This window comes from Hylaeus anthracinus, unplaced genomic scaffold (genome assembly GCF_026225885.1).
Source record: "Hylaeus anthracinus isolate JK02 unplaced genomic scaffold, UHH_iyHylAnth1.0_haploid 4, whole genome shotgun sequence".
NCBI lineage: Eukaryota > Metazoa > Arthropoda > Insecta > Hymenoptera > Colletidae > Hylaeus > Hylaeus anthracinus.
In genome coordinates, this window is record NW_026535289.1 from 12,862,479 (window position 1) to 12,888,113 (window position 25,635).

The 25,635-nt window shown below is 42.6% G+C and overlaps 2 protein-coding genes across 9 annotated transcripts in view; one reads left to right on the forward strand and one right to left on the reverse strand.

Moving 5' to 3' along the window:
• LOC128894659 (cytohesin-1) overlaps positions 1-19,145 on the reverse strand; it is a 26,316-nt gene extending 7,171 nt beyond the window's left edge. For 2 of the 7 annotated variants that reach the window (XM_054156548.1, XM_054156549.1), the window contains exon 1: positions 12,287-13,541. In XM_054156548.1, the coding sequence (XP_054012523.1) occupies positions 12,287-12,484 (198 nt within the window). In that variant the 5' untranslated portion in view covers positions 12,485-13,541. Of the gene's footprint in view, positions 1-7,300; positions 7,717-12,286; positions 14,506-14,654; positions 14,729-17,079; positions 17,889-18,997 lie in introns of those variants that run through there. The other 5 variants (XM_054156551.1, XM_054156552.1, XM_054156547.1 and 2 more) reach the window with 5 other exon arrangements.
• A 205-nt stretch (positions 19,146-19,350) lies between these two features.
• Positions 19,351-25,363, forward strand: LOC128894665 (lactosylceramide 4-alpha-galactosyltransferase-like). 2 transcript variants are annotated; one of them, XM_054156568.1, is made up of 5 exons: positions 19,351-19,767; positions 20,721-21,008; positions 22,257-22,653; positions 23,628-23,838; positions 24,432-25,363. In XM_054156568.1, exons 2-5 carry the CDS (start codon positions 20,801-20,803, stop codon positions 24,699-24,701), a joined length of 1,086 nt encoding a protein of 361 aa, XP_054012543.1. In that variant the 5' UTR covers positions 19,351-19,767; positions 20,721-20,800; the 3' UTR covers positions 24,702-25,363. The 2 variants fall into 2 exon arrangements, with proteins under 2 accessions (XP_054012543.1, XP_054012542.1); XM_054156567.1 differs by lacking the exon at positions 19,351-19,767 and having other exon boundaries at positions 19,892-21,008.
• Positions 25,364-25,635: the final 272 nt, after the last annotated feature.

Genomic DNA, 25,635 nt, shown 5'->3' on the forward strand with positions numbered 1-25,635 from the left:
CATGTATATATGTATCTATATATCATATGTATCATGTATATATGTATATACAATATATATATTCATATATATATCATCTATATCATGTATATGTATATGTATATATATATATGAAAAAATAGTTTTAGAATTTGTATATATTCACATATATTCACATATATATCATATATATCATGTATATGTATATGTATATTCGTATATATCATGTGTATGTATATGTATATTCATATATATCATGTACATATATATATATGTATACACATGTGAAAAAATAGTTTTGGAATTCGTTTAAAAACGTACAAGAATATAAAATTAAAAATTGCACAAAAAGTTGTAAAATTGTATTCGTTATAGTTGCAAAAATCACATACCCCGGTTTTCATCGAAACTGCATTATTTCCGATGACATAAATCTAAGAGAACGTTAAATAATTTACATTAAAATCCCATTTGCGGTCGCTTAGCCGTTGCTTAAGAAGGCCTGTTATATAGTAAAGCGTAAAGGAAGGAACACGGTATGTCACTGGTCCTGTAACGGTAAATAGAAGCGTGCGAGTTACTCGGTTCGTTTCCGACGACGTTAAATTTCTGGCAGCCGAAACGAGAAAGGATCAGAGAGACCGGAAGTGGTCTTTCGTTATCTTCGACGGACCTCGTTAACGGGTTACCGGCACGATACCGTACCCACAATAAGTTGGTCGTCTGTGGGACAGTGGTATTGTCTGTTATGCCACCGCGTTCCTTTTGTCCGTTTCTCGGTCGCATCCGGCCCGAGCCACGCGCATTCATCGTCGATGCGTGAGAAAATGGCGCGACTCTTGCGTCCTGTCTGGCTTTACTTGGCTCGGCTTCATTTCGCTTCACCGCACGAGACGCGAAAACGCGAATTCTCCGTATGGGAAAATCGATCACCCCCACGCCCCCCCCCCTTCTATCCTGACCTTGAGTAACATCGAAGAGCATACCGCGTGTATCCGAACGAAGAGGGTGTATCGTTAGCTGCGTAGAAGAATGTCGTGAAAACCTGAGACGTCGTCCGAGGACGATAATTCAGTCGCGTTGAATGCGATGGAAATAGAGAATAAAATGTTGGAGGCATTTAAAAAAACTTAGAATTACGTATAATTCCGTATAATTTCAGTTCGCGTCGGGCACCGTGTAATTTCCATGAGAACCTCTGGATAATGAGTACGCCTCGCAGACATTTTTCCACGGTTCGAGTTTAACGAACCTTAATCTTGACTTTTGATTAACGCTAAACCTACCGACGTTTCACTGCTACCTATTTCTACCGCGATCGGATAAACTGACTAGTTCTTTAAAGGCCCTTACTGTGAACGATTGGATCGAATCGAGCAAAAATTCAGTGTGCGCGATTCAATCTACTTAAACGGCATACGCGCGCTATTTATTCCCTGTGGCGCAAGGGTGATCTTTATTTTTATACACCGACCCCGGAGGAACTTTTATTAATCGTCCATACACTGACCCCTTGCACGTAGAAAAAGTCGATTTGCTCCTTTCGAGCAAATCGGGATCAACGCTTTTACCACGTCCCTTCATCGACGTGCGCGATTTCAGTAATATCGCTGGCAACGCTGCGGAATTACAGTGGGTGTAGAATGTATTCGTACACCGATCAATTTCCCGAAAAACTTTTCTGTGAAATTGTATGTTTCTTAACTTCTTTTTTTTTTTGTAATCAATGATATTTTACACATTCACGGAAGTCTCTAAGATAGATGTAGTCCAAACAACATTTACTAGTTGATATAATTTGCGAAATTAACAAAAAACAATAAAAAACAATTTAAAAAAAAAAAAAAAAAAAAAAGCGAAAAGTGGGTAAAAGTATAGAAGCAATAAGTATTTGTACGATTCTGATGACGAACCATTTAGAGTAGAGTTTGTAACGTAAACGCATTAGTTTATTGCTCCGTACGAATTAGAAAACATCATATTTCCAGTAAAGTACTTTTAAACAGTTGTCCGAATGCATACTGCTTCAACATTTCTATCGATTAATTGTTTTTTTCTTGTTAATTTCTCACTTATACAAAATACCTAATGCATTCGTACTGTATCTATTCTACAGATTTCCGAGAATATATAGAATGTCATTGCTTGTCAAAAATAAGTTAAGAAATGACAATTTTACATAGTTCTTTTTGGAAATTGATCGGTGTACGAATGCTTTCTACACCCGCTGTATACGTTTCGATAGAAAATTTTAGTACTTAATAGCTGTTACGAAATACCGTCCGAACGACGCCGTTTGAAATCAACGCGATTCTACAATCTCGGCGGAGAGGAAGCGCTCCTTTTTTTTTATCACATCCTGTGCAGATCACGGCGAGAACGTTGATCTTCCGCGTAACCTCGCGTCGCATTGTGATGCATCCACTTCGGAACGCCCTCCCCCATTTATTTATCTTTCCTTTTCCTTGTCGAATGAAAATTGTCCTCGAAGCAATTATCGGCTACTCAAAGGTCGTTTGAAATAGCAACAAGTTGCGTGAAATAAACTTCTTTACGATTGCAACGATGTTTGCAGCTTGAGTATGGAGTTGGAAATCATATTAACACTATGCATGGCACCACTGTGGTCCCGCTGGACCGCGTAATGTTAAAACGAAAACAAAGAGTGATGTCCCGTTGTCGATGCATCCCATCGGTGTAAATGGACGAACTACCGGCGAAAGTTGCGTGAAATAAAGTTGTTTACGATTGCAACGATGATTGCAGCTTTGAGTATAGAGTTCGAAATCATATTAACACTATTCCGTTCGCACATCGAATCCGGATTTTTTCACTTGGCGCTGGAAGAACCGATTGATAGTTTTCGCATGGCACCACCGCGGTCCCAAAACAAAGACGATATCCCTTTGTCGATGCATCGCATCGATGTAAACGGACAAACTACCGGCGAATAAAAGAGTGATAGCTCCCGGGGAAGGGTACGTCTCCCATATCGGGTGAGAAAAGGGTAACGAAGGAAAAGGAGACGCACGATTGTGCCAAACGTAAACGTAACCGCGTGGTGGTCGTGCCAATTCGTTGGATATTCTCGTAGAATGTCACGAGGTCGACCCGAGGTCCTATAGCACGAAGAAAATAGTCTGCGAAGATACTTAGAGATCTCGCGTGCCGAATTGCGCACTCTGCTTGACAACAAGACGTTGGTAATCGATCCAACCGAGAACATAATTTTCACCGCAGGTGACAGCGAATAGGACCCGAACGAAACTTTCTCCGATGCGTGCGCGTCTCGAGTTGGCTCTTGATCGGTTGGTGAATTTGACGTTGTCTCCCGATTATATCTTTAACTCGGCTCATGTACCACGAGAACTACATGAACTAAATAAACTCTTACAAATTGCTGTTACGAAAGAAATAAGATGGAACGGTTCGCATTTTTTTTTGTTGCGACGCTTTCTCTGTTCCCCTTCAACGTAGATTTCTACATTTAATATGTTCGCAGCGGCGTGTACCACCGGTGGTTCACATTAATATGTTCCCTCGGGCGGCGTGTACCACCGGTGGCCCGCGCACGCGTGTTTATCAGATGACGTGTACCACCGCGCCGCCCGATGGCGAGAAGCAGACGTAGCAACGTTGCCAGAATTCGAAGAAGATATCTCTGTTCGATTATCCGTCGCGATCGAACTTGTTAGCTTGTTAAGCCTGCTGTCGTAGAAAGGAAGATACTCGTGAAAGCCAAGGGATAGCGATCGCGGTAGCTTCCGCGTTCTTGAGACTTGGGTCTCGAATCGCGAATATGTTTTGCCTTTATCCGGCTGTTTTCGCGCGATCGAAACGCATACACGTTTAACTAGTTAGACGTCTACCGGTTATTCGAGTCACGGAAAACGAGCTATACGTACGTAGAGCTGTACGCGTGTTATTTTTCCGCGGCTTCCGAAGCCGAGAGTTTCCATTATCGAATGCGCGATGCATCGTGCACCAGACTCCTTCGTTCCTAGACTCGTAGATGTCGATTTGGGTAAATAGAAAGACGTCTACGCGTTATCGCGCCAACAACCAAGTGTTAGTGTTATGTTAATTCCGATTGTTTAACTATTATTGTTTGGTTCTGGTTTCCAGCTGCACCGCGACGCTCGGGATACAAGAAACGCGCGTCTCGGGCATATCCTTTTTATTTATATTTTCATTTCCCTGTCCTCGTTCGGTCCAATAATAGCTGGCACGTTTATTTTAGACTCTTCGAGACGAGTCTACCGTTGTTGTTACACGCAGTGGAAGCGGTCGTCTGATTTGACATAGTTCACGCGTGCTGAATCGGGCTCAAAGTTCACTGCGAACCGCTTCCCTACTCCTCGTTCTTCTTCGGTAGAAATTCTCGGCTGTTATTCGGCTTCGTGGGCGAACGTCGCATTCAACGTGTCTACGTTTTCGTTCGTCGTTTAATGCCTGCTACGAATTTTCGATTATGCTAACGCGTTTATTTTGAAGAAAATTAACACAAACGCTCGGTTTGCTTGAGGAAATTAAAAAAAAAAAAAAGAAAGAAGACGAAAAAAGAACACGTATGCGTCATTTTATCACAGCGCGATGATTAGTTTCACAGACGTTTATGCAAATAAGACGTTTATAGCAAACAAAAATATGGCAAGATCCATGAGAATTTGCGCAAAATATATTTAAAATCTCAACAATAATATACATTTTGTAACGTTTAGAAGATAAAACATACTTTCATTTGAATCTCAATTCTTTGCATGAATCGATAAAAAAATGAATTTGCGTAAATATCGGCAGACCAGTGATGACGCAACGTACATCACGAGCACCGTGTCAAGTACACGCCTGATACCTATTCGAGACACGTCGAATACGAGGAAACGATAACGTTTGAAACTGTTCGTCTCGGTGGTGACGTGTTCGCTTCAACCCGACCGAGCTTTGCGCCCTATTTTTTTCATCGACCTACATATAGCAACGTGCAGCATCTCCGAAGTGAAGAAGGAAAGGAGGTCTCTGGCCATTTTTTTTTCCAGACCGCGGAGAAAGACCTCACGGCATCCTTGAGAAGTCAATTTGCTATGCAGAAAGATCTCGCGGGCAACGCCAGGTTAGACGGGCCACGAGGGTGACCGAAGGAAAAGGAACGCTGCAATGAACGGAGGAACGGAGAAAGAAAAATTCTAGTCGAACGAGTTCCATCGTTCCGATGCGTCGCGTACGTTACGAGTCAAGATGGTAGAGGCAGGTTTCGTACCTTCGTCGATCGAAAAGAACGAAGCTTACAATTATCGATGGAAAGTAATGGAACGAAAACTGGCGCGAGCGATCGAGGCGATGTACACGCGGTGTCTCGCTTAAAAGCGATTACTCGTTTCACAAAGTAGTAATTATCGTAACGAAACGAACGAAACACCAGTTCCTTTCTTCGCAAAGTATCGAGCGAAAACCGAGACTCGGTCCCGATCCCGGTCTCGGGGTGAAGTGACCTCTGAAGGCCGTCGGCACCGGAAACGGGAACACAGGACGCGAGGAGATTCCGGTCTCCTTTCGCTCGTGTTCCACCATCTAATGATTAGATTCCAATCGGACACCAAAAACAAGCGTTAGTCTCGGTTTACAGCCTCCGCGTAAGATTTTCATAAATTTTCCACGCCCGCCATTCGTTGTTTACAGCCGAGTGCCGATAGAACGATCGAGTTACGAACCGCGCAGAACCGCGGTTAAAGTTCAAAAGCGTCTCGCGATAATCCAGATGGAGAACGAAATCGACAGCTTCGATGGAGCGCGAGAGCTATTGAATGAATCGCGGCATTCGAGAAATGCGAGTCCGTGAGTAATCCAAGTTCGACGATAAAAATAAGCGTTCTCGTAAGCAGGAGGTGCGTCACACGCAGGATACGTGCGAGTGTAGCAGTGGAATTTGCAAGTGCTATTTGAACGAATGATTCATCGGCGGACATAATTTCTATCTCTTCCGCGCGGCTGTTTTTTCGTTTAGGTGTTCGCGACGTCGATCGAGACTGCGCGCGTAGACTGCTAAGTCGAGGTATGCGAGCCATGTCGTACGTTGAAAACTTTTACATGTAACGGAGGAGTTAACAAAGTCGGTGAACGTGCAGAGAAAAGGCTGAAATTGAGATGTTTCGTAATGGGATCTTAATGAGACACTTTACTATTTAGTACTATTAATTTACTAATACTACTACTACTACTACTACACTATACTATTTACTTATATAGGGTGTCCCAAAAATGTTGGAGCTTGTTGAAAGGGGGTGATTTGAAATGTGTTTCTCCTTAGAGAAAATGTTGTCAAAGGCTTCGTTAAGGAGATATTAACAGAAAACCTCGACCAATCAGAGCGCAAGCCGTCTGGCGCGTAGAGTATGCTACTGCGGCTGTCTAGCGCGAGCCTATTCTACTGCGGCTGTCTAACGCGTAGCCTACACTACTGCGGGCGCTCAACCGGCCCTGATGCACAAGCTCGGGACTGAACTTGTGCATTTATCGTAAAAGTTCGTATATTTTCTGAAGTTTACCGACGAGCTTCGAAAGTAAAGAACAGCGAATAAAGAATAGAACGCAGCGAAAACACCAGGGTATGTCGGTGAGTTTTATCATCCAGTTTTACCTGGGTCATGTTAGGTTGATCGCACACGGGCGCAACTGATCAGTTTCAAACCACATTGAAGCTAGTCGGTCAGTTTCTTTTACATTAAATTCAAACAAATAAATTTATAATGTTTTTATTTTTAATCAATTATATAATTGTCCTCGTTATCAATAACCTTCTGCCATCTAGTGCGAAAATGTTCAATACCTGATCGATGAAAATTGATCGGTACACGGTGAGCTGGTAAATAATAGACAAGTATTTGCATTCGCAGAAACGACATTACTTTCTCCGACGTTACTTCCCCCTAATAGGTAAAGCAACGATAGCGGAGTAGGTAAAACAAAGAGCGCAAACGGTTAGCAACGCTAATTTCAAATCGGTTGCGCCCGTGTGCGTTCGGCCTTACACTACTCGACGATCGAACTCCCGGACCCCTCGAGAGGTATACCACTCCATGATGGGGATGGTTTCTGTGCATTCATCGTAGAGAAATGTATGCATTTTAAGGAGACTTTACCGTACATCGTTAGGCCTCGGTAGTAAAGTAAGTTTAATCCTATTAGAGACCGCCAACTATAATCGAGGTATCTAAACCTTCGGTCGACCCCGTAGATATCTTTGAGCAGCTGTGTGTATTTAGTCGGCAAACGCTTCGTTCCCGAAGTACGGTACCTACGTATTATTTTACAACGCACTTACGCGCAGAATCTCCGTCAATTCTCCAGGATAGCGACGGTACGATGTATAGTTACGTAGGTACACTCTTCGACTGGCACTTTTCTTGGATTTCTTTCTTGGAGGCGACTAACTCGTATCGTAGTTCTGTTCTTCCTGTTGTACGATTAGCGTGAGCCACGATTCGCGTAATTCAACGAATCGGTCGCGCCGTGGGCGCTAGCGATGCTAATGGTCTCGCGCGGCCAGCAAGGCCGAGGATACGTCGTTTAATTGGAACGCAGCCAAGTGCCTATGTAAACTGTAGTTACCGAACGTCCTTTTATTCGAAAGAAAACCGAGCGCCGCCGGTCTGGCTAACCTCCAGGAATTATCGACAAAGAAACGGGAATCGGGAACCGGGTGCACGATAGTGATGCACGTAACGGTGCCTACTCTCAATGGTATTTCGAAATTGATCTCGATTCGAGAACACCGGACGATTACACGGACTTTTAACGGGACGGGAACGGGATTTATTTAACGCAAAATAAGTACAGTCTACGGTTCACGGTCTACTCCGAACGAAATTATGACCGAGGGAGGACATCGCGCGAGTCCTGCGGTCACACCCTCCATTTCCGTCGCAGCGTGTGCTTATTCGCGGACAAACGGCCGCCGATACGCGGTATGCATACAACCGAGGACAGGTCGATACGTCTCCAGTGTAAACACAATGCCGCGTTTACTGCCGGCCAGTGACACGTGTTTCGCCAAGGTAAGCGTATCCACGAGTCTCGCAGATACAAATATAACGTTCTTACGAGTGGACTAACCACGTGTATTTACGAGTCTATCATCTGTTGGAAGCCAGCTTCGTTCATCTTTCCGAATCTACGCGCACTCCGTTGCGCGATTCGACAAATTCCATAAATTTCTTCCGACGCAAACGATCGAAGTTAAACGTACCAAGTGCATTCACTATGCCTGTTCGCCTGGTCTCTATCTATACGCTACCGATCCAATTATACTACCGGTATAATTACGCTACCGGTCTCATCGTCGATATTATTAGATGCATCGCAATCGTTTCGTTGTACGCGCTTCGCAGCCTTGAACAACCCGAGATCCGAGATGACTGACTCTATCTGTAAGAAAATAATTAAAAGAAAGATAGAAATGATGAAATATGTCGATTAAAACGTTGAGAACTACTTATTTGATTGTCCGCGACTACACAGTTCCGTCGAAAAACCAAGAATGCTCTCGTCGCTTCCTTGCGGAAGGTTTGACCCTCCGCCGACGATCCCTACTACTCTGCATTTTGGGAACTCTAGGTAGGGAAAGTCTGTAGGGCCTCGTACGCGCTTTCCTTTGACTTTTCCCGAGTCCCAACATCTGGTTATCGTCAGCTAAAGTGGCGAAGTTGCCGTTCCGTCCTACGGTGGCTATCCTTTCTTTGGTTTCTTTCTTTTCTTTGGTTGTTGCTGCTCGGCTGAATTCGAAATATTCTTACAATCTGTTCGTACGTCTAGTAGTTTGCGTGAAATTTTCGAAAGGAAGAATGTCGATACGAGCCGTTTTAGCATCCGTAATCGGTATGGCTACGGACGATACCGTTTCCCGATGGTTTCTCGCGTCTGAATTTTCCTACGCTTCGTACCGTCAAATTGATCCAATCTCTCGTCTCGTATTGTCCTATGATCTACGATGGTGCTAGCGACGACGCACGCGAAATTGGCGCGTCTCCAACGATATTCTTTCTTCCGGTACGGTCGAAAAAAGGAACCGTGTAGGCAACCCAGATACCGGATACTACTTACTACATGAGCGACAAGTGGACGAGAAAAGGAACGAAACGTACACGGAACGAGTTCAGGGCACCTGCTCGAAACAAACTTCTTCTTTAAATCCATCCACGTATCTGAATACAAGCTTCGTTGCTGATCGAACCACGAGTAACGTCTTTGACGTTTAATCGGGCGTTAAAAATGGCAATGACCTCAGTGGTTTGGTTTATGTAATCGACGGTGACGAGACGCGATGGCATCCTCGGTGTCGAGCAATCGTTGACGTCAAATGGCTGATTAAGGTCGGACCGGTAAACAAGTGGACGGATGACAAGACCGTCGGATAAGTTTGACGGTAAGACCGAAAGCTGAATGGCAAAAGTACCAGGCAGCGAAACTTGCCGTAGAGTGGCGTAGAGAATCGCGCATCGCGGAAAACGATCGACACAGTTTCCTCTGTCGGACGATTTACGAGGGTCGAGTATGGCTTGAACATCACGCACCGCGGATACACGCGACACTTGTATCGATTTCCGCGACTCAACGGACTCAGGAAAATATGCTCGGGAAAAATATTTCTTCCGAACGTTTGCCGCCTAGTTTCTCTAGCCAGGAGCGACGAGGACAATCGAGCGTTCGCATTAAAATGATACATCTTGTATCGTAATCGAGTTTAACTACCGAGTCATCTGAAATACATATCGATACATACTTTTCGAGGAAAAATTGTCTAAGAAACTCATCGACGTACTAGTCACGCAGATTCGCTGCGGCAATTCCCTCAAGGTCGACTAAAGAGCGGATTTCTTTAGCGCACAATTCGCGAACACGCGACTCATCGCGATCGTAGAAAATGTTAACCTCCAGTCGCGACATGTACAATGTACGATGCACATACGCGTAGGTAACTTATCTACCACGGCATCGACGCACGCTCGCTCGACGTGCGCACTCGCAGCGCGATTTCGCTACGAATCGCTATCAACGTCGCGAATCTATTAGCGTAAAAATGGTCAACTTCGTAGGAATCTGAATTACGACGAGTTTGTCGCGCCAAACAGTGTGGAGCAGTGGTATGATTACGCTCGTAAATATTTGTTTACGAGAAACATGCATCTACGATGCGTTACAATGAAGACACGAGTGTATGTGAGATATATCACGGAGTGACTCGCGAAAGTATTTCAACACTTGGTACGCGATACTTTATTAACTATAATAGGTATATTTCTGTAAATGTTATATAATATACTTATTATAATTAATAAAGTATTTCGTACCAAGTGTTGAAATACTTTCGCGAGTCACTGTACGTGCACGCTATTCCGATATTTGCGATGCGCGTCGAAAAGTTCGGAATCGCGTACGCCGTTCGATTTGCCGACGGTAACACGACGCGGCGAACCATTATTCTTCGAAACGCGTGTTTTCCAATTAGAAGAATCCAACGAGTAACGAATGTATCATCGCTTCGGAACGGTTCCACGAAGCGTTCGATGGTCTTGTTGAAAACGATCCACGTAATTCGAATACGGGGCGATGCTAATTACATGGAAATTCTACAGATGTAGAATAATGAGCATCGACGACCGCGTCATGCGAGCAGAATCGTTTCAATTCTCCTATGCTAACTAAACATCTAGAAATAAATTTGGCTGGGCAGCCAACTTTGAAGCGCCACCGTACTCTCTTATTTCGCATGCTATATACAGGGTGTCCCAAAAATATTCTAACACTTTGAAAGGGGTGATTCGGGAGGTGATTTGAAACAACTTTTTCCTTAGCGAAAATGTTGTCCGAGGCTTCGTTGAGGAGATATTAACGGAAAACACTGACCAATCAGAGCGCGCGTACACCGTTGGAGCGGCCGCGGTAGCGAATGAGCGCGGACGCCTAGTCGCTCCAACGGTATACGCGCGCTCTGATTGGTCAGTGTTTTCCGTTAATATCTCCTCAACGAAGCCTCGGGCAACATTTTCGCTAAGGAAAAAGTTGTTTCAAATCACCTCCCGAACCACCTTTTTCAAGGTGTTACAACAATTTCGGGACAGCCTGTAGATCGTTTTCTTGCTCTTAATACGATCGTCGATTTATTTACGAGGCACCCGTTGGCTCCTTTTCAATTACCGGACGTCGGGATCGGGTTCGACCAATAGCAGTCCTCCGTAGAGATTTCAAAGATATGAGCGCGGCCCGGCGTGCCGCATCGCGGCGATTTAATAAGCTCGCAATCGAACCGCGATTTCCATTGTGTCAAATACGGGGTCATCGATGGTTATTCGAGTCGCTTCGACCGGGTTCGGTAAGCATCGATGCGTTGCCAAGCGACGGAATTCTCGATTCTGTCGGATATATCAGTTGAAAAAAAAAGAGAGAATACATTCAATGGCACAATTTTTTTCTTCTGTATTTTGTAAAAAGCTTTCCTTTGTGAGCGATCGGAATCCAACTTGCTTTAATCCTATTTTTGCGATAACGAGTTGTGGTATACGTTGCACGTGGACGAGTATTTATTAGGGATCCCTACGTCACGTGTATCCAAATACACGGGTACCCGGGTATCGAAATACACGGATATCCAGATACGTATACGAGCATCGAATTATACGGGTACGATATCCAATTATTTTTATATATAAACTTTTATGTAACAAAGCTATTATTCTAAAATAATGATCCTTATCGATTTTGAAAAAATTGATAGGCAGTAAAATAAATAAACAAATAAATAAAAATATAAACATAAGAAGAATAAATATAACAGAATAAATTTTTTAGCGTAATTTATAAAACTTTATTTACTATTGTAGTTAAAATAAATATTCAAGTCACGGGTAACAATAGATAATTCGACGTATGCGTACTCGTGTATTTCGATGCACATGTACGTACCTAGATATTCGTGTACTTCAATATCCGGGTACGCTTGTATTTAGATATTCGGGTACCGACGTTTTTACGTGTTCCCTGTACCCGTGTATTTTAATACCCGTCCAAAACCGTGATCTCTAGTATTTATCTACATTTTAAAGACAGGCGAAACAAGGTCCTCGCTATTAACTGTATCATGAACGGAAATTGCGCGATTTGCCGAAGATGCGTAACTCGAATTCGAATAGGAAACGAGGCGAAGAAGAGAAATGTCGATATTCGGGGTAAACGAAACGATTGAATTGCGAAGAGGAGCAGAATAATTGAAAGGAAAGCATGGGTGGTTTGACAGAGCACTCGAGCGACTAACCGTAGAGCACGTACTGAGGTCCCAAGCGCTCTTGGCCTGTTTTTGGTATCCCTTTTTGTTCCTTTTACCGGGTCTGCGCAGACTGGAGAACCATCCTGCGGCTATCGCGACGGCGCTAACGTCTCGGCGGTTGTCCGTCCGAACGTTGCCACCGCGGACTTCGTCGAGAGCATCCACCGATCTGCCGGTGAAAATCATTTTTTTCTCCTCTCCGTCGGTAAACTTGTTCGGAGGAATCGGCGGAATTTATCGCATTCGGCTTTCCTCGTCCTTCGTCTGGCCGGTTAGTTTCAGGAACGATGTGGCCGCACTTTTCGACACCGCACACCGCACACCGCACGCTGCACACGACATCGAACTCTCGAGGATGACACTGACGTTTCGTTCGAAAGCCCCGACTCGATCGCTCGCGTCGGAGGAATTACGCGCTAACCGCAACTGGCTGCGTCGAAGGAAACACTCGAAGCCAAAGATTCCACTCGGTTCAACGACCTCGAATCGCAAACGCGATTTTTTTCGATCGATCCGTGATCGATATTACGCACCACGCGGAGAACAGCGAACGACTGCGTAAACCCGTAATAACGATTGGGGGAACAGACGATACTCCCTCCTTTCTATACTTGCGCGAACAACAATCTTAAATTCAAAGAGAAGCGTGCGTTCTCGCCGACGCTGATAACCCTTTCGTTATCGTAGTAATGATAATCGCGATCTCGCGAGAAACTATTATCGTCGGGTCTGAAATTGTATTCGTACTTCTAAATCTGTTGTGTTTATGGTAACGCGATAGTACGAGGTGTAACGATTATAGACTGCGTCGCTTAGTCGGAACGACCGTTGCGACGACGAATAACGAACGTTTATATCCGCTCCGTGCAACGGCCGACATACGACTCCCGAGCCAAGGAAAACGGTCGTGCGTTCAGAATGCGCTGGCGCCTCGCGGTGGACGTGTCGTGAACTCGGCTACGCGTACGAATACGAATACGAATACTAATACGAATACGGATCGGCTCTCGCAACTGGGACAGCCTATGCCTCTACTCCTATATCGCTCTTCTGAAAACAACTCCACAAAGACCGTTTTCACTCGCTCGTTTTCCGCATTTTTCGTTCCGCATTTTACGGGCTCAACTTGGAAATTCATTAGAGAGATTGTTCTAAGCGACGTACCCGTAAATAGGCAGTTGCGTGAACACGCGTACGCACATATGACGCTTATAATCGGATAACAAGGTTATATATTCGTACGATAAATAAGTAAAGGAACAAATAAAAGTAAAAGTTGACACGAAGTCGGTAAAAAAAATGGCGGCGCTTCGGTGCGCGCGTACTTGCGAAGATCGTGATTCGCAGACGGAATGCTTCCGAGAACGGGCAGTGTCGAAATTTCGCCGACTGTTTATCAATTGCTGGAGCTCCCGAGTATCGCTAAGGGCGTTGACGGGCTACGGTAAGGTAGTAATGTACGATGGAAAAGATTTTTCTTGTTGCCAGTCGTTTGTATTCGAGACAAAAGAAGTAGTTTCGTTAAATTCTGAAACGATCCGTTTACCAGAAATTACGAGACTTGAAATGTATGAATAAGCGGAATCCTATCTTACTTTTCGCTATAGCGGAAACGCGTTATCGAAAAAACAACATCCTGACATATTTTCGTGGCAGATATACAGACGCGTGACTCGTCAAAGATAAAATCAAATCGCGGAGCTGCTTAGAACCGGTGACACGCAGCACGAACAGTTGTTATATACCTAATACATGTACATTCATCGTCGAAGAGAAAATAAGAAAAGATTCTAAATCGTTCCAAGGTCTCCGATGGCATTACAGCGGTAGCGCTGGAATTATTTTGCCGAGGAAGTCGCCGGACAATTGTATGCGGCGCCCTCGCGAGCAGCTTTTTCGTACTCGACGCGATCGGTAGAGTAGACTCCTATCGGTAAATTTCCAAGCTTTCTTTCAACTGCGAAGAATCGTTGAGAAATTCGACGACAACCGAATTCTCTTTCCATAAACGATTTGGGCAGAGAGGGATAGAACAAAAACAGTCTTTGCTCGACTTCGATTCTTTCTGCAGTCCTATTTGACCGGAAAGATCATAATGAGAACATGTCACTCGCGACAGCGGCTTTTATGTGGATTTAAATGAAGAAGCGAACAATGGAACTGTACGCAGTCGGGACACAAATCTCTGCGCGGTCGATTATAAATTTTCAAAGATCTAAATGCATACGGAATGTCTTCGTTCGACGTAGCCTTGGAAAAGGTTCATCTCGCGGGGACGACTTCGTGTTTTTCGTTATTTCACGAATAAACGAAGCCGCGAATAAAATCGGCAAAAAACTAAGGCCAATCGACTCACTTGTATCTCGAGCAACAGCTCCGTCTTCTTTCGTCTGATGTCTATCAGAATCTTCTGCTGCTCAGGCGTCAATTCTGCAAAGAGGACGAACAAAAGTTTAATCGACGCAAACCGTATCGTTTGCACGATTATCGTAAATAATGCAAATATACACTAACGTTAAATTAGTCGTTCACGCTAACAATGAAGCGGTTAAGGAAATATACAATTTTCCATGGAATCGTTTAAATGAGTTCTCTCTGTGCGTAAGCAAATAATTACACGGATCTATAATTGCACGACCTCGAAATCGAAGCACCGTGAATTGAGTAATTATTAATTGTCTCGGATGGGAACCGACCGTCAATTTTCTAATATTTAATTCTGAAATTGTTCTTTAATTTTATTTCCAATTTTTAATCTTTGGAAAGAAAATCTCGATAAACGTAAACGTATCGTTGTTATGTTATACATTATTATACAATTTTTATCGTCCCGTTTTCGCCCATAAATGATTATTAATTGCGAACTCTATCGAACGATGTACTTTTTGGTTGGAATCGACCCGAACCGACGGACCGTTTGGTAACAATGGTGCATCATCGCAACGCGTCTCGTTGCGTCGGCGTCGGCGTCGGTCGAATCGAGGAAGGGGGCTTGCTTATTAGGAACAATTTAACCAAAGATCTAAAAATAGTGTTTCGAATTAAGGCTGGGGTCGCGTGGACCCATCGAATAAACGCAAATGGGATTAAACTTTGTAGAGGAACGAATGGAAAACAGCCGAGTTTCGTTACATATCTTTGTATAAAAAGCTTGGAGCGATTAGCAGATTACAGGACGGATATCGACGCATCCGTAGCGTAATGTTTCACATAAACAGCGATTACATGTTTACCACCGATAAGAGGTTTGGTTACGGATACGGTATAGTTCTAATTAACTAAAGATTACGATTTGCCATTGTAACGTATACTTGAAAAAAAAATAGCGTTGTAAGTAGGTACGTAGACAGATGCGTATGTGCATTTGGACAGATCCCTCTAATTTGCTCGGTGCCGAGCGTAAACACGAAAATGGGGGGAGGGGGGGAGGCAGATCGTCGAGTAAAGATCGATTCAGACTATACGACACGTATCGGCACCGACACGACAAAACATTAAAACTAGAGATCACAGTTTTGAACGGGTATTAAAATACACGGATATCCAGGTACGCATACATCGAATTATACGGGTACAGTATCCAATTACATAGTTTTATATATACAAACTTTTATGTAAAAAAAGCTTTTATCAAATAACGATCCTTATTCATTTTGAAAATATTGACAAGTAGTAAAACAAATAAATAAAAAAGATATAAACATAAGAGGAATAAATATAACAGAATACATTTTTTTAGTGTAATTTGTAATACTTTATTTATTACGGTACGTGTCGTTGCCGGAACGTGACGGTCCGTGTCGTATAGTCTGAATCGCCCTTAACGAGAGCGATCGTGTGCGTGCGGTGTGTACGCCGCGTTTCATACGCCATTCATAACGCGTTCTGCCACCTGCGCTGCGCTGCGGTACGTCGCGTCATGACGGTAGTACCGTATGATCATCCCCGGGCTCGGCCAGGCTCGACCTCTACGCGAGGTTATGTAATTCGAACGGGTACGGTAACCTCTTCCTTTCGCGCGACCAGCGGAAAGTCAGCTCCTCGGATTAGGTTAGGTTACGCGCACAAGAGGAACAATTAGAAACTGTTGCGCGCGAGAATTGTAACGGGGTCGACAGCCATGCTCCGCCGATCGTTACGTTCCAGTGCTCGATGGGTTTAAATCGAAACTCGTGACGCTGTTAGTTATCGTTACGAATAATTCCAGATGAAAATAACAGTACTACCGCGTTTCGAACGGAAGTTAACCGAGTACATCGAGGAAACGCAACGTTTCGCGTGACGGGACGATCGTGAAATATTTTTTTCTTACGACGTACAGATTGTAAACAGTCGAGATAATCCGGCGCATCGAGCTGCGTTGGGAGAATTATTTTTCTATATCTATATCGTATATATTGCGATATCGATTCTAGGTAATCTAGAACCGTTCAATCTCGAAGAAAACATCGAACCGTCCCTAAATCTCGTTCGATTTGTTTTCGACGCTGCGGGAAGCTGCGTTTCTTGTTGACAGATGGGGATGAACGTTCGGAAGATTATTCCAAGCGTCGGGCCGAAAACGTTCTATACGCAATGGGATGGAGAAACTAAGAACGAGCGATGTCGAAGAGATCGTCGGTTTCCGTCGCGAGAGAGGTGATTTCGTTTTGTTTACGGTGTGTATCGTGTAGAATAGAAGAAGAGAAAGAACGCGTGCGCTCTGACAGGGAAAACCCAAACTTTTTCCAGGTTGTCGTACGCTGCACCAAACATATCGGGAGTCTCGTGAATTTTCTTACCCGTTGCGCCGAACTGGTCGATCTGGTGGCCACCAGAATTTACTCCCGCGCCTCCCAAATCGTCCAGATCTTGCCACATTTCCGAAAACTCGCACTTTCCGAGCCCACGCACGCACGCACAGGATCACCCACCTTCACTCGAGCGGCGCCATTTTCACTGTGTACCGTACACCGTATAGTATAATACACCATACACCGTACCGATCAACTGACCAACTCTCGACGTTTCGCGAAGCGAGCGCCCTCCGCTCTCGTAGACGAATCCTGAACCAACGATGTCTGCGTCCAACGCACCGTTCCGATTCTGTTTTATCGACGCACGAACGTGCAAAACAGAAACGGTCGATACGGCTACGTACGCGGTCACCGCAGCTCGTACATCTATTCCAGGGTCGGCGCAAGGCAGGTTCAGGGGTGCGCCGAAGCCAGAGTCAAACTTCGAGTTGACATTCAGCGACAGTTGCGGAAAAAGTAGGAAACTCCGGGACAAGGACAGAGAGGCCGATACAGCAATTGCAGGAGAGACGAGGACAGGGCGATTAGGCTAGCATGATTTTTTTTTCTCGGATATTGAAGCAAAGAAGCGATATTTTCTAATAATTCTGGTTTTAATATATTCGTTACACTTTGACGGATGCGACTCCAAGGCCTGATTTTGCAATTTCGGCCTTAAAACTTTATAAACAATAAAAGTACGTTTGTTATCTTCATTTCGTTGCTATCTCATTTCCTACTTTTTCCGCAACTGTCGCTGGAGTCAACACGAAGTTTGGCTCTGGCTCCTGCGCACCCTTAAAAGGCCCCACGATCTACGAAAATTACTCAATACGTTGACTGCCAGACTAACAATCGTGAGAATGCCTCTATCAGCTTAAATGTTGTTTCTATACAATTAGAAATGTCGTAATGTACATCTGTAACATCTACCTACCTGTAACATCTACCTAATGTAACATCTTCCGATTTTGATTAACTTTTTACAGACTGATGATACCATTAACAAATGGATGCAATTTTTACTGAGATGCAAGACATCTTATAAAAAATATATAGCATTTGTAAATAGATAATTCCTCGTTGTAAAATTTAAATGTAGGATTTGAATGTGAATTCGGGCCCCGCAAAAGGTCACGCCGGCCCTGATCAATTCCTATGGGTGTGTTGCGTGCATCCGCCCCCCTATGACGCAAAAGTATCCAAGGTAAGCTCTTACAAATCTTAATTGCAACAAATTTACCATATCGGCTAATGGAACGATAGCCAAGTACAAATTTCCGCCACCCTGTACACTGCACTGGCGCTGACGCTACCACGTATCTTTTACTCGTAAAACTGCGATTCCAACCTAACCTGAAACTTCTTTCATTAATATCTCATCACACCTGCAATATTGTCTAAATTTAAAGGCATTTTTCTTATGTAAATCGTACGTAAGCTTTCGAATAAAACCAAAATCAATCAAATCGGTCCATGTACAACTGAGGTATCGTAATATCATGAATCGATCAGAAATTGTAGATTTTTCTTCTGATACCTACATTAATTGGTACGGTGAATTGATTGTAATTCAGGTTTCTAGGAACCTGGACGGCTGTAACGTACGATGCATCAGCTTTTATAATTACATACTCGATACATATTGTATTATCCTCGTAAAAGTTGCGGGTTAGAAATTGTATGTAGGTATGTATTAGGTTGTCCAAAAAGTTTCTTTCGTTTTATTAATAAGTAATACGCGCACAATATTTTTACACAATACATTACACAATATTCAATAAGAAATTAGATTGTCTATCTATATAAATACTGTCACACAAAATAATTCAGTACAAATTACGAAAGAAACATTTAGGACAACCTAATAGGTATGTAGGTAGATTTCATATGATTTCATATAATACACAATATTTCCTCTTACATGCGTGAGATCGTCATCTTCATGTATACGCATAATAATTGCATGAGATAAGGATATAGGTATTCTTTCCCGAACTATGTCCGATTATCCACCAACACGTAATCGTTGCACTACCGAACGTATACCGGTTTTCTATGACGGTATTAGATAAACTACCTAATTCTCGAACTTACGAACATCGATAACATCCATGTTAGTGGTTTAAGAGCATTTTTGTATATAATATGTGTAAAAACTATTTGTAAAATATTTATTACTGTAAATAACAATTGTGTAATATTAAAGGAATTTTATTTGTATCGATTTAACGTTCTTACTACGTGAGAAAGCATTTATTTTGTCATATATATATATACATATATGTATGCATGCATATGCATGCATATGAGATCCTCAAATATGAGATCTTCGAAAATATCGTGCTTAGTGGTTGGTTGCAAACAACAAATTCAACGAAAGCCGTCAAGTGGTTCGATCCCACTATAAATGGTTGAAAAAAAAAGAAAGAAACGAAATATTTATGTTTATAGGACAGATTTACCAACGCATGCGCCTGTCGACTGTTCATCGGCCATTAGCAACGACATACCCGCAACGCGAGCAGAAACAGAAGAAGAAGCGCGTAGTCGGTGGTTTGGCAGCGCCGGGCGGTACCGTTTGTACCGTTGCGTTTGTTCGAATGACAAAGAGAAAAGTGTCGGTCGACATTGTTTCGATAAAACATTCGATCGCGAACGATCGTTGGTCGGATTTCCACGGAGAATATTTCGGTACGTGGCGGCGACGACGTCTAGGGCGCAGACAGACATCGATCGTTGCATTTCCGTGGAATTGCGGAGTGCGAACGAAGGGAAACGTTTTATCGGGAACACGCATTAGATCGTGAAAAAAACGTATTGATAACGATTAAATCCCGCGGCTCAAGGTTCTCGACTGTTATTATAGTCCAATAGAACGGTGTTTACGAGGTAGCTAATCTTTTCCCATATAAACGTCGAACAAGAATGCACCTGCTAACGAAACATCGTCGCTACGACCGTTGGACGATGTCGCATGTCGACGACGAACGCATCGCGACGACCTTATCGAACTCGCTTAGGTAGTACTCGTGGAAAAAGGAAACAATTGCATTCGCGTGTTTTCGACGCTCTGTAGTTGCGCGTAGGGTGGCGTGGCGTGGCTCTGTTAAAGCTAATAAATAATCAACCCTTTCGGTTTGACGACGCTATGCGACCGACGGACACGGTGCGGCCTGTCCTTTGTACGAATCAACGCGCATCCTTACGAGTCTAGCTTTGTTTACGCGTTTCGTAATTTCATTATTATGTATGACACGCGGCATAATTTATGCATGCATGGATGTATGCATGCGTGCGCCTGAGTATCGCGTCATCGCGCCGCGCTAGTGGAATTCAAAAAAGTAATTATAATAATGGAACGGCGATTTACACGGAAATATCACAGTTTTAAAAAAAGTTGGTACACTGTTATCTAATACGCAACAGTCGGAAATGTAGAGTTTGTGACGATATGCGTTATTGGTTTACGTTGATAATCGCATCGCCCGGATCGATGAGTGGAAAGGGTAGTTCGTACGATAAGCTCTATCCGTGACTTCATTCGGAAACAGACCTGGTATTCGTCGCGTAGTGCCTGCACGCGTGCACGCGTTGCCTTCGATTGTTTATTTTCGTGTATTTCTTTTTCTACGTATACCGATCAGGCGCGCGTTACGTCCTCGGTTAGAAGATCGGTAGGAGACATCGTACCAGACGTCCTGCCAGCGAAGCTTCCTCCGTTCGAATGCCTCAAACCCGTTCACGTAAAATGAAGAGAAGACTGATTCTGTGCGTCGTTTGTGCTATCGTACTGTTCGTTATTGTGATTTCGACGGATGGCGATTTCATTCAACGCGTGTCGCTTCTCGTGGACCTCGGCGATCCCAACGATGTCACGTGTTACTATGAAAATAACGCAGCGAACTTTCTTCCGAATTATTATTCGGGATCAGGTACGTTTCGCGGTCAATTTTAACCATTGACCTCTATCCTAACTGGAGTGTGAACTGCGAGAGAGAAGCCGGTCCGAGAGAGATGGAAGATGAGTGGTTCCGGTGGTACTATCCTATCTCAAATTTACGTGTGGAGGAAAAACACGACTTCTCTTTGTTTGAATTTCGCGGCACTCTAGGAATTATTTACAGATCAGGAAATTTATTTCCTTTTTATTTATATATAAAACGATAGACACATTAATAACAATGACATAATGATGAAATAGTATACATAATTTACATACCATAATTTAGATCATACAAATATATACAATTTGGTATAGAGCTAAATTTTATTATTTGTCACAATTCAGTTTATATTGTATCATGTCGTCCCATAAGTTCGTGCCGAAGACTGTGTCGAAATTTAATAAAAAAACCACAGAAATTTTCTAGCAACGGTATAATGACTATAGGAGAGAGGTGAGAAACTATTGTGAAATGAGACAGATTATCTTTTCTTGCGACACTTAAGAGTATGTTACACAAATATTAATTTGAGAAATAGAAGTATAAATGGCACGAACTTTTAGGACGACCTAATATTTATCCAATTTTATGCGAAAAAGAATCTGAAAGTAACTCACTCGACAATGCTCAGCGATGCTCAGGTAGGTTATGTTACGGCGTACGTTTGTTTCCCCTCTACAAATAAATTTGCTATAGGACAATACCGGGGAACCACCCATTTAGCATTTCTCTCGGACCTCCGTCGTCTCTACTTCTTCCTACAGGAGTTCACACTCCAGTTAGGATAGAGCTCAATGATTTTAACCGAGTCCAAGTGATCTCTTTATCGCGAATACGATATTATTCGCACGCCTTTTTGTCTTTAAATAAAAATAATAATAAAAAAAAGAAGAAAACAAAAATTTATTAACACAATGCTGTAATTTATTTATTCGTACTACGATACACTTGCACGTTCTTTTAGGTTAGTCATACTTGTGCGCGAAAAGAAGATAAGATTAACAGATACGAAACACGCATGTATATGGATACATCATACACACGTACGTGAAGGAGATTACGATTTCCTTGGCATCGCGTGACCGTGTTTTTATTTAATAGAATTTAACAAGTATGCCAAACTTTAAACGAATATACCTAACTTGTTAAGCATGTATGTATGTAAAAAGTCCAAAGAAATATTCTAAGCGCGTGCAAATATATATTCTACAAAGGTGGTTTGTTATTTTGTTTCAGACGCCGAAGAGCCGAGGAACGACAGAAATATTTTTTTCCACGAGACATCCTGCTTCAACGAAGACAGCCTGATTCTGAACGCACGCCAGGCGTGCGCCGTTGAATCCGCAGCCAAGATGAATCCAAACATGAAAGTGTATCTATTCTTTCTATCCGCCGCGAGAACCTCCAATCAGTCGAGAGATATCTTCGATCTTTTACAGACTTATCCGAACATTAAGATCAAGCATATTTACCCCGAGGAGTACGTAAAAAATACACCATTGGAATTGTGGTACAAGAGCGGCATGCTGCGAACGAGTCGATGGCCAAGGAGTCACATGTCGGACATGCTCAGATATCTTACCCTTTGGAAATACGGAGGGATATATCTCGATCTCGATGTCATTGTTACAACGTGAGTGGATTACAGTAACCTCCATCTCCGAGTTTGGTTAAACTTTACTTTGGCGGGACCTAACATTTTTACGCTGCACTTTATTCTCACGGGCTTGACGGACTTTTAAACTTCTCAAGTGTTTTTGTTTACATAATCCTGTAGATTTCGTCGAGAGAAATCCGAAAGTGACTTTTCCACGCCATAATGCCTTGTAGCCATAACCTGTCGGTAAAACAGATTCTCGTCGGTGGCGGACTTATTGTACTTTTATATTGTTGTACCTATTTTTGAAAACTGCAGTATTTCGAGTTAACGGCGTTGGTTCGGGTTATACACGGAGGATTTTAATTGCCTGACAAATACGGTGAAAGCGCTAAACTTTACATACCAATAACTTTTAAACCGTTGGATTCCTGACGTTGAAACTTAGTTTTATAAATTCTAGGCATAAAAAATTACTAAATGATAAAAAAGAGGGGAATAATTTTTAGTACCACGAAATAAAGTTTAAGGGGGTATCCAGAATTAGGAGGTCTAAAAAAAGCGGTTTTTCGTGAATTTTTTTGGGGATGGAAAAATATAATTAATTCTACCGAATTTTTTATCCTATTTTCATAGATGTTTGAGTAGTCTGTAGAAATTTGTTCAACGAGAAATATTCAAATTCACATTTGTAGAGCACCTCGCAATTAAAACCTCCTATCGACGGAAAAGATGCATTTTGGTTTGACACAAAAAAAAAATCAAAAGAAATTTCCATTTTCGTACATTTTTCTTCGATGCGAACTAAGAAAATTCATACAAAAAAGAATTTTAAACAACTCTTTTATCAAGTTAAAGCGAAAGGTCCGCCAAAGTTTAACCAAACGTATTCGCCAAGTTCGTTTAATCGGTCCGCGTTAGATTCTCGATTTATAACGAAATCGTCGATAGCTTATCAGCGATGCAACATTACGAGAATCTTTACGAGGGAGGAAACGCATGTTCGACAGATCGCTGGAGCGTTTAACGAACTTCGCCGGAGCTGAAGACTGGGACGACGTTGCCGCTGGCGTGATGGGATTCGATATGTCGTCGCTGGGTCGTCGCATGGCCGACGCCTGTATTCGTGATTTTAAGACGAACTTCCGCGGTTACGATTGGGGAAACAATGGACCTGGCGTGATCACAAGGACTCTGCAAAATATTTGTTCTACGAAATACGTAAGTATCTGTCGGCAACGGCAACCCCGTTTACGGTATACACGATCTGTCTAAAAAGAAACCGAACTTTTGCTATCGAAAGAAAAAGGTACAAGTAAAGTTTTTACACACGCGTTTAATTTACTCAAAATAGACTCAAAATAGGTGTATACCGCGTAATTAACGTTTCGAAGGAGCTTTGCAGCTCCTGTTTTGGTAGCCAGTTTATAGTATTCACCTTACTGGCCTGATCTGTCTCCCTGCGATTATTTTCTCTTCCCAAAATTGAAAATTCCAATGAAAGGGACACATTACCAAAACAGGAGCTGCAAACGTCCTTCGAAATGTTAATTACGCGGTCTACACGCTGTATTGACGCAGACGGAGATTATTTTGAGCAAAAGTTCTGTTTCTTTTTAGCCAAACCGTGTAATATTCGATATAGTTGCTGCCAAGTATTTAAGAATCACACAACGAAATCGTATACGATATTACTCACCCATAAATCCCTTATCCTTATCTATTCTGGTACAAGCGAAACTTCGTGCAAACAATGATAACGGAAAGAGTCAAAGTATTGCCCGAACACACATGTCCTTCCTTGCTTTTACCAGGCTCGAGATATGACCACCGCTCGCTGCCACGGCTTTAAAGTATTCCCTCCGTCGGCGTTTTATCCGATTCACTACAAAAACTGGAAAATGTACTTCGAGACGAAGGATAAGAATGCGACAATGAAGATGTTGGAAAGAGCCATGGCCATTCACGTTTGGAACAAGCTTAGTAAATCCGAAGAAGTCCGGGTGAACAGCGACGTTCCTTACGCCGTCATCGCGCGGAGACATTGTCCGATCGTTTTTAATAATTGCGGGACGGTATTTTAAATAATTGGAAATGAAAGTTACCGTAAGATAACTTTGAGTCTATGACTAGACTAGACGGAAGACTACGGGGAGAGTTAACTATTTTTTGGTTACGTGACCAATTCGGGAAACGATGACTTATTCTTCGGGACAATATTAGTTGAATCTTCGCTAAGCTAGTCGATAAGTTTTAACAAAAGGAAAATATTGGTTCGACCGAAATACGTACGAAGATGTTTAGATCTTTAGGAAAGTGATGAAAATTTATAAAACATATCGTAGGGAATTATGCGTATAATTATACATAATGATATTGTTTTTTCATTGTAAGCATTGTTAATTCATCACGCGATGATTAGTATTTTATCAATGTTGTCGATTATTTATTCCGTTTTGAATATTTAGTACTTTTGCGCCAAGTTTGCAGACTGAGGCCAAATTAGTTGTTTGAACGAAATTAAAATTGTAGTAGGTCGAAAATTTATCGGGGACCTTGCAACTGTGATAATATCTAAGACCAAGTTCTATAAGAAAAAACGAAAGCAATGGAAACGTGTATAGTAGAGACTAGAGATATACATACGTATACATTATGTATTACGTCGACGGTTACCCGTTCTTTGGCGTCGACGTTGCTACTTGCTACTTGGAACTGCTACAAACAGTATTAACCGATTCCGTCACCAGACGAGAGATTATCGTAGTCTTTACGTTTACGATAATTCCTCGTTAGACATTGAACATTTTCTTCGCCGTAACCGTGCTAACTATGAACTTTTCAACCCAAATTCTGCCCTAGCTTGCATCTGACTATCGTTCACATTTTAATGTTACATATTACCTTCGTATCAAATTCGAACGCATAGTGCCATAAATTAAAATGCAGATGTTGTTAGAATGAATCGTCTTTGGCTGTGCATTACATTATACGTTTTCACAAATACATTGATTAACT

What these genes read in the sequence shown, in the direction of transcription:
- LOC128894665 (XM_054156568.1), top strand. Translation starts at nt 20,801, where the DNA reads ATGCCTCAAACCCGTTCACGTAAAATGAAGAGAAGACTGATTCTGTGC. An exon ending in GAATTATTATTCGGGATCAG is followed by an intron (nt 21,009 to 22,256) that starts GTACGTTTCGCG and finishes ATTTTGTTTCAG; the next exon opens with ACGCCGAAGAGCCGAGGAAC. An exon ending in ATATTTGTTCTACGAAATAC is followed by an intron (nt 23,839 to 24,431) that starts GTAAGTATCTGT and finishes TGCTTTTACCAG; the next exon opens with GCTCGAGATATGACCACCGC.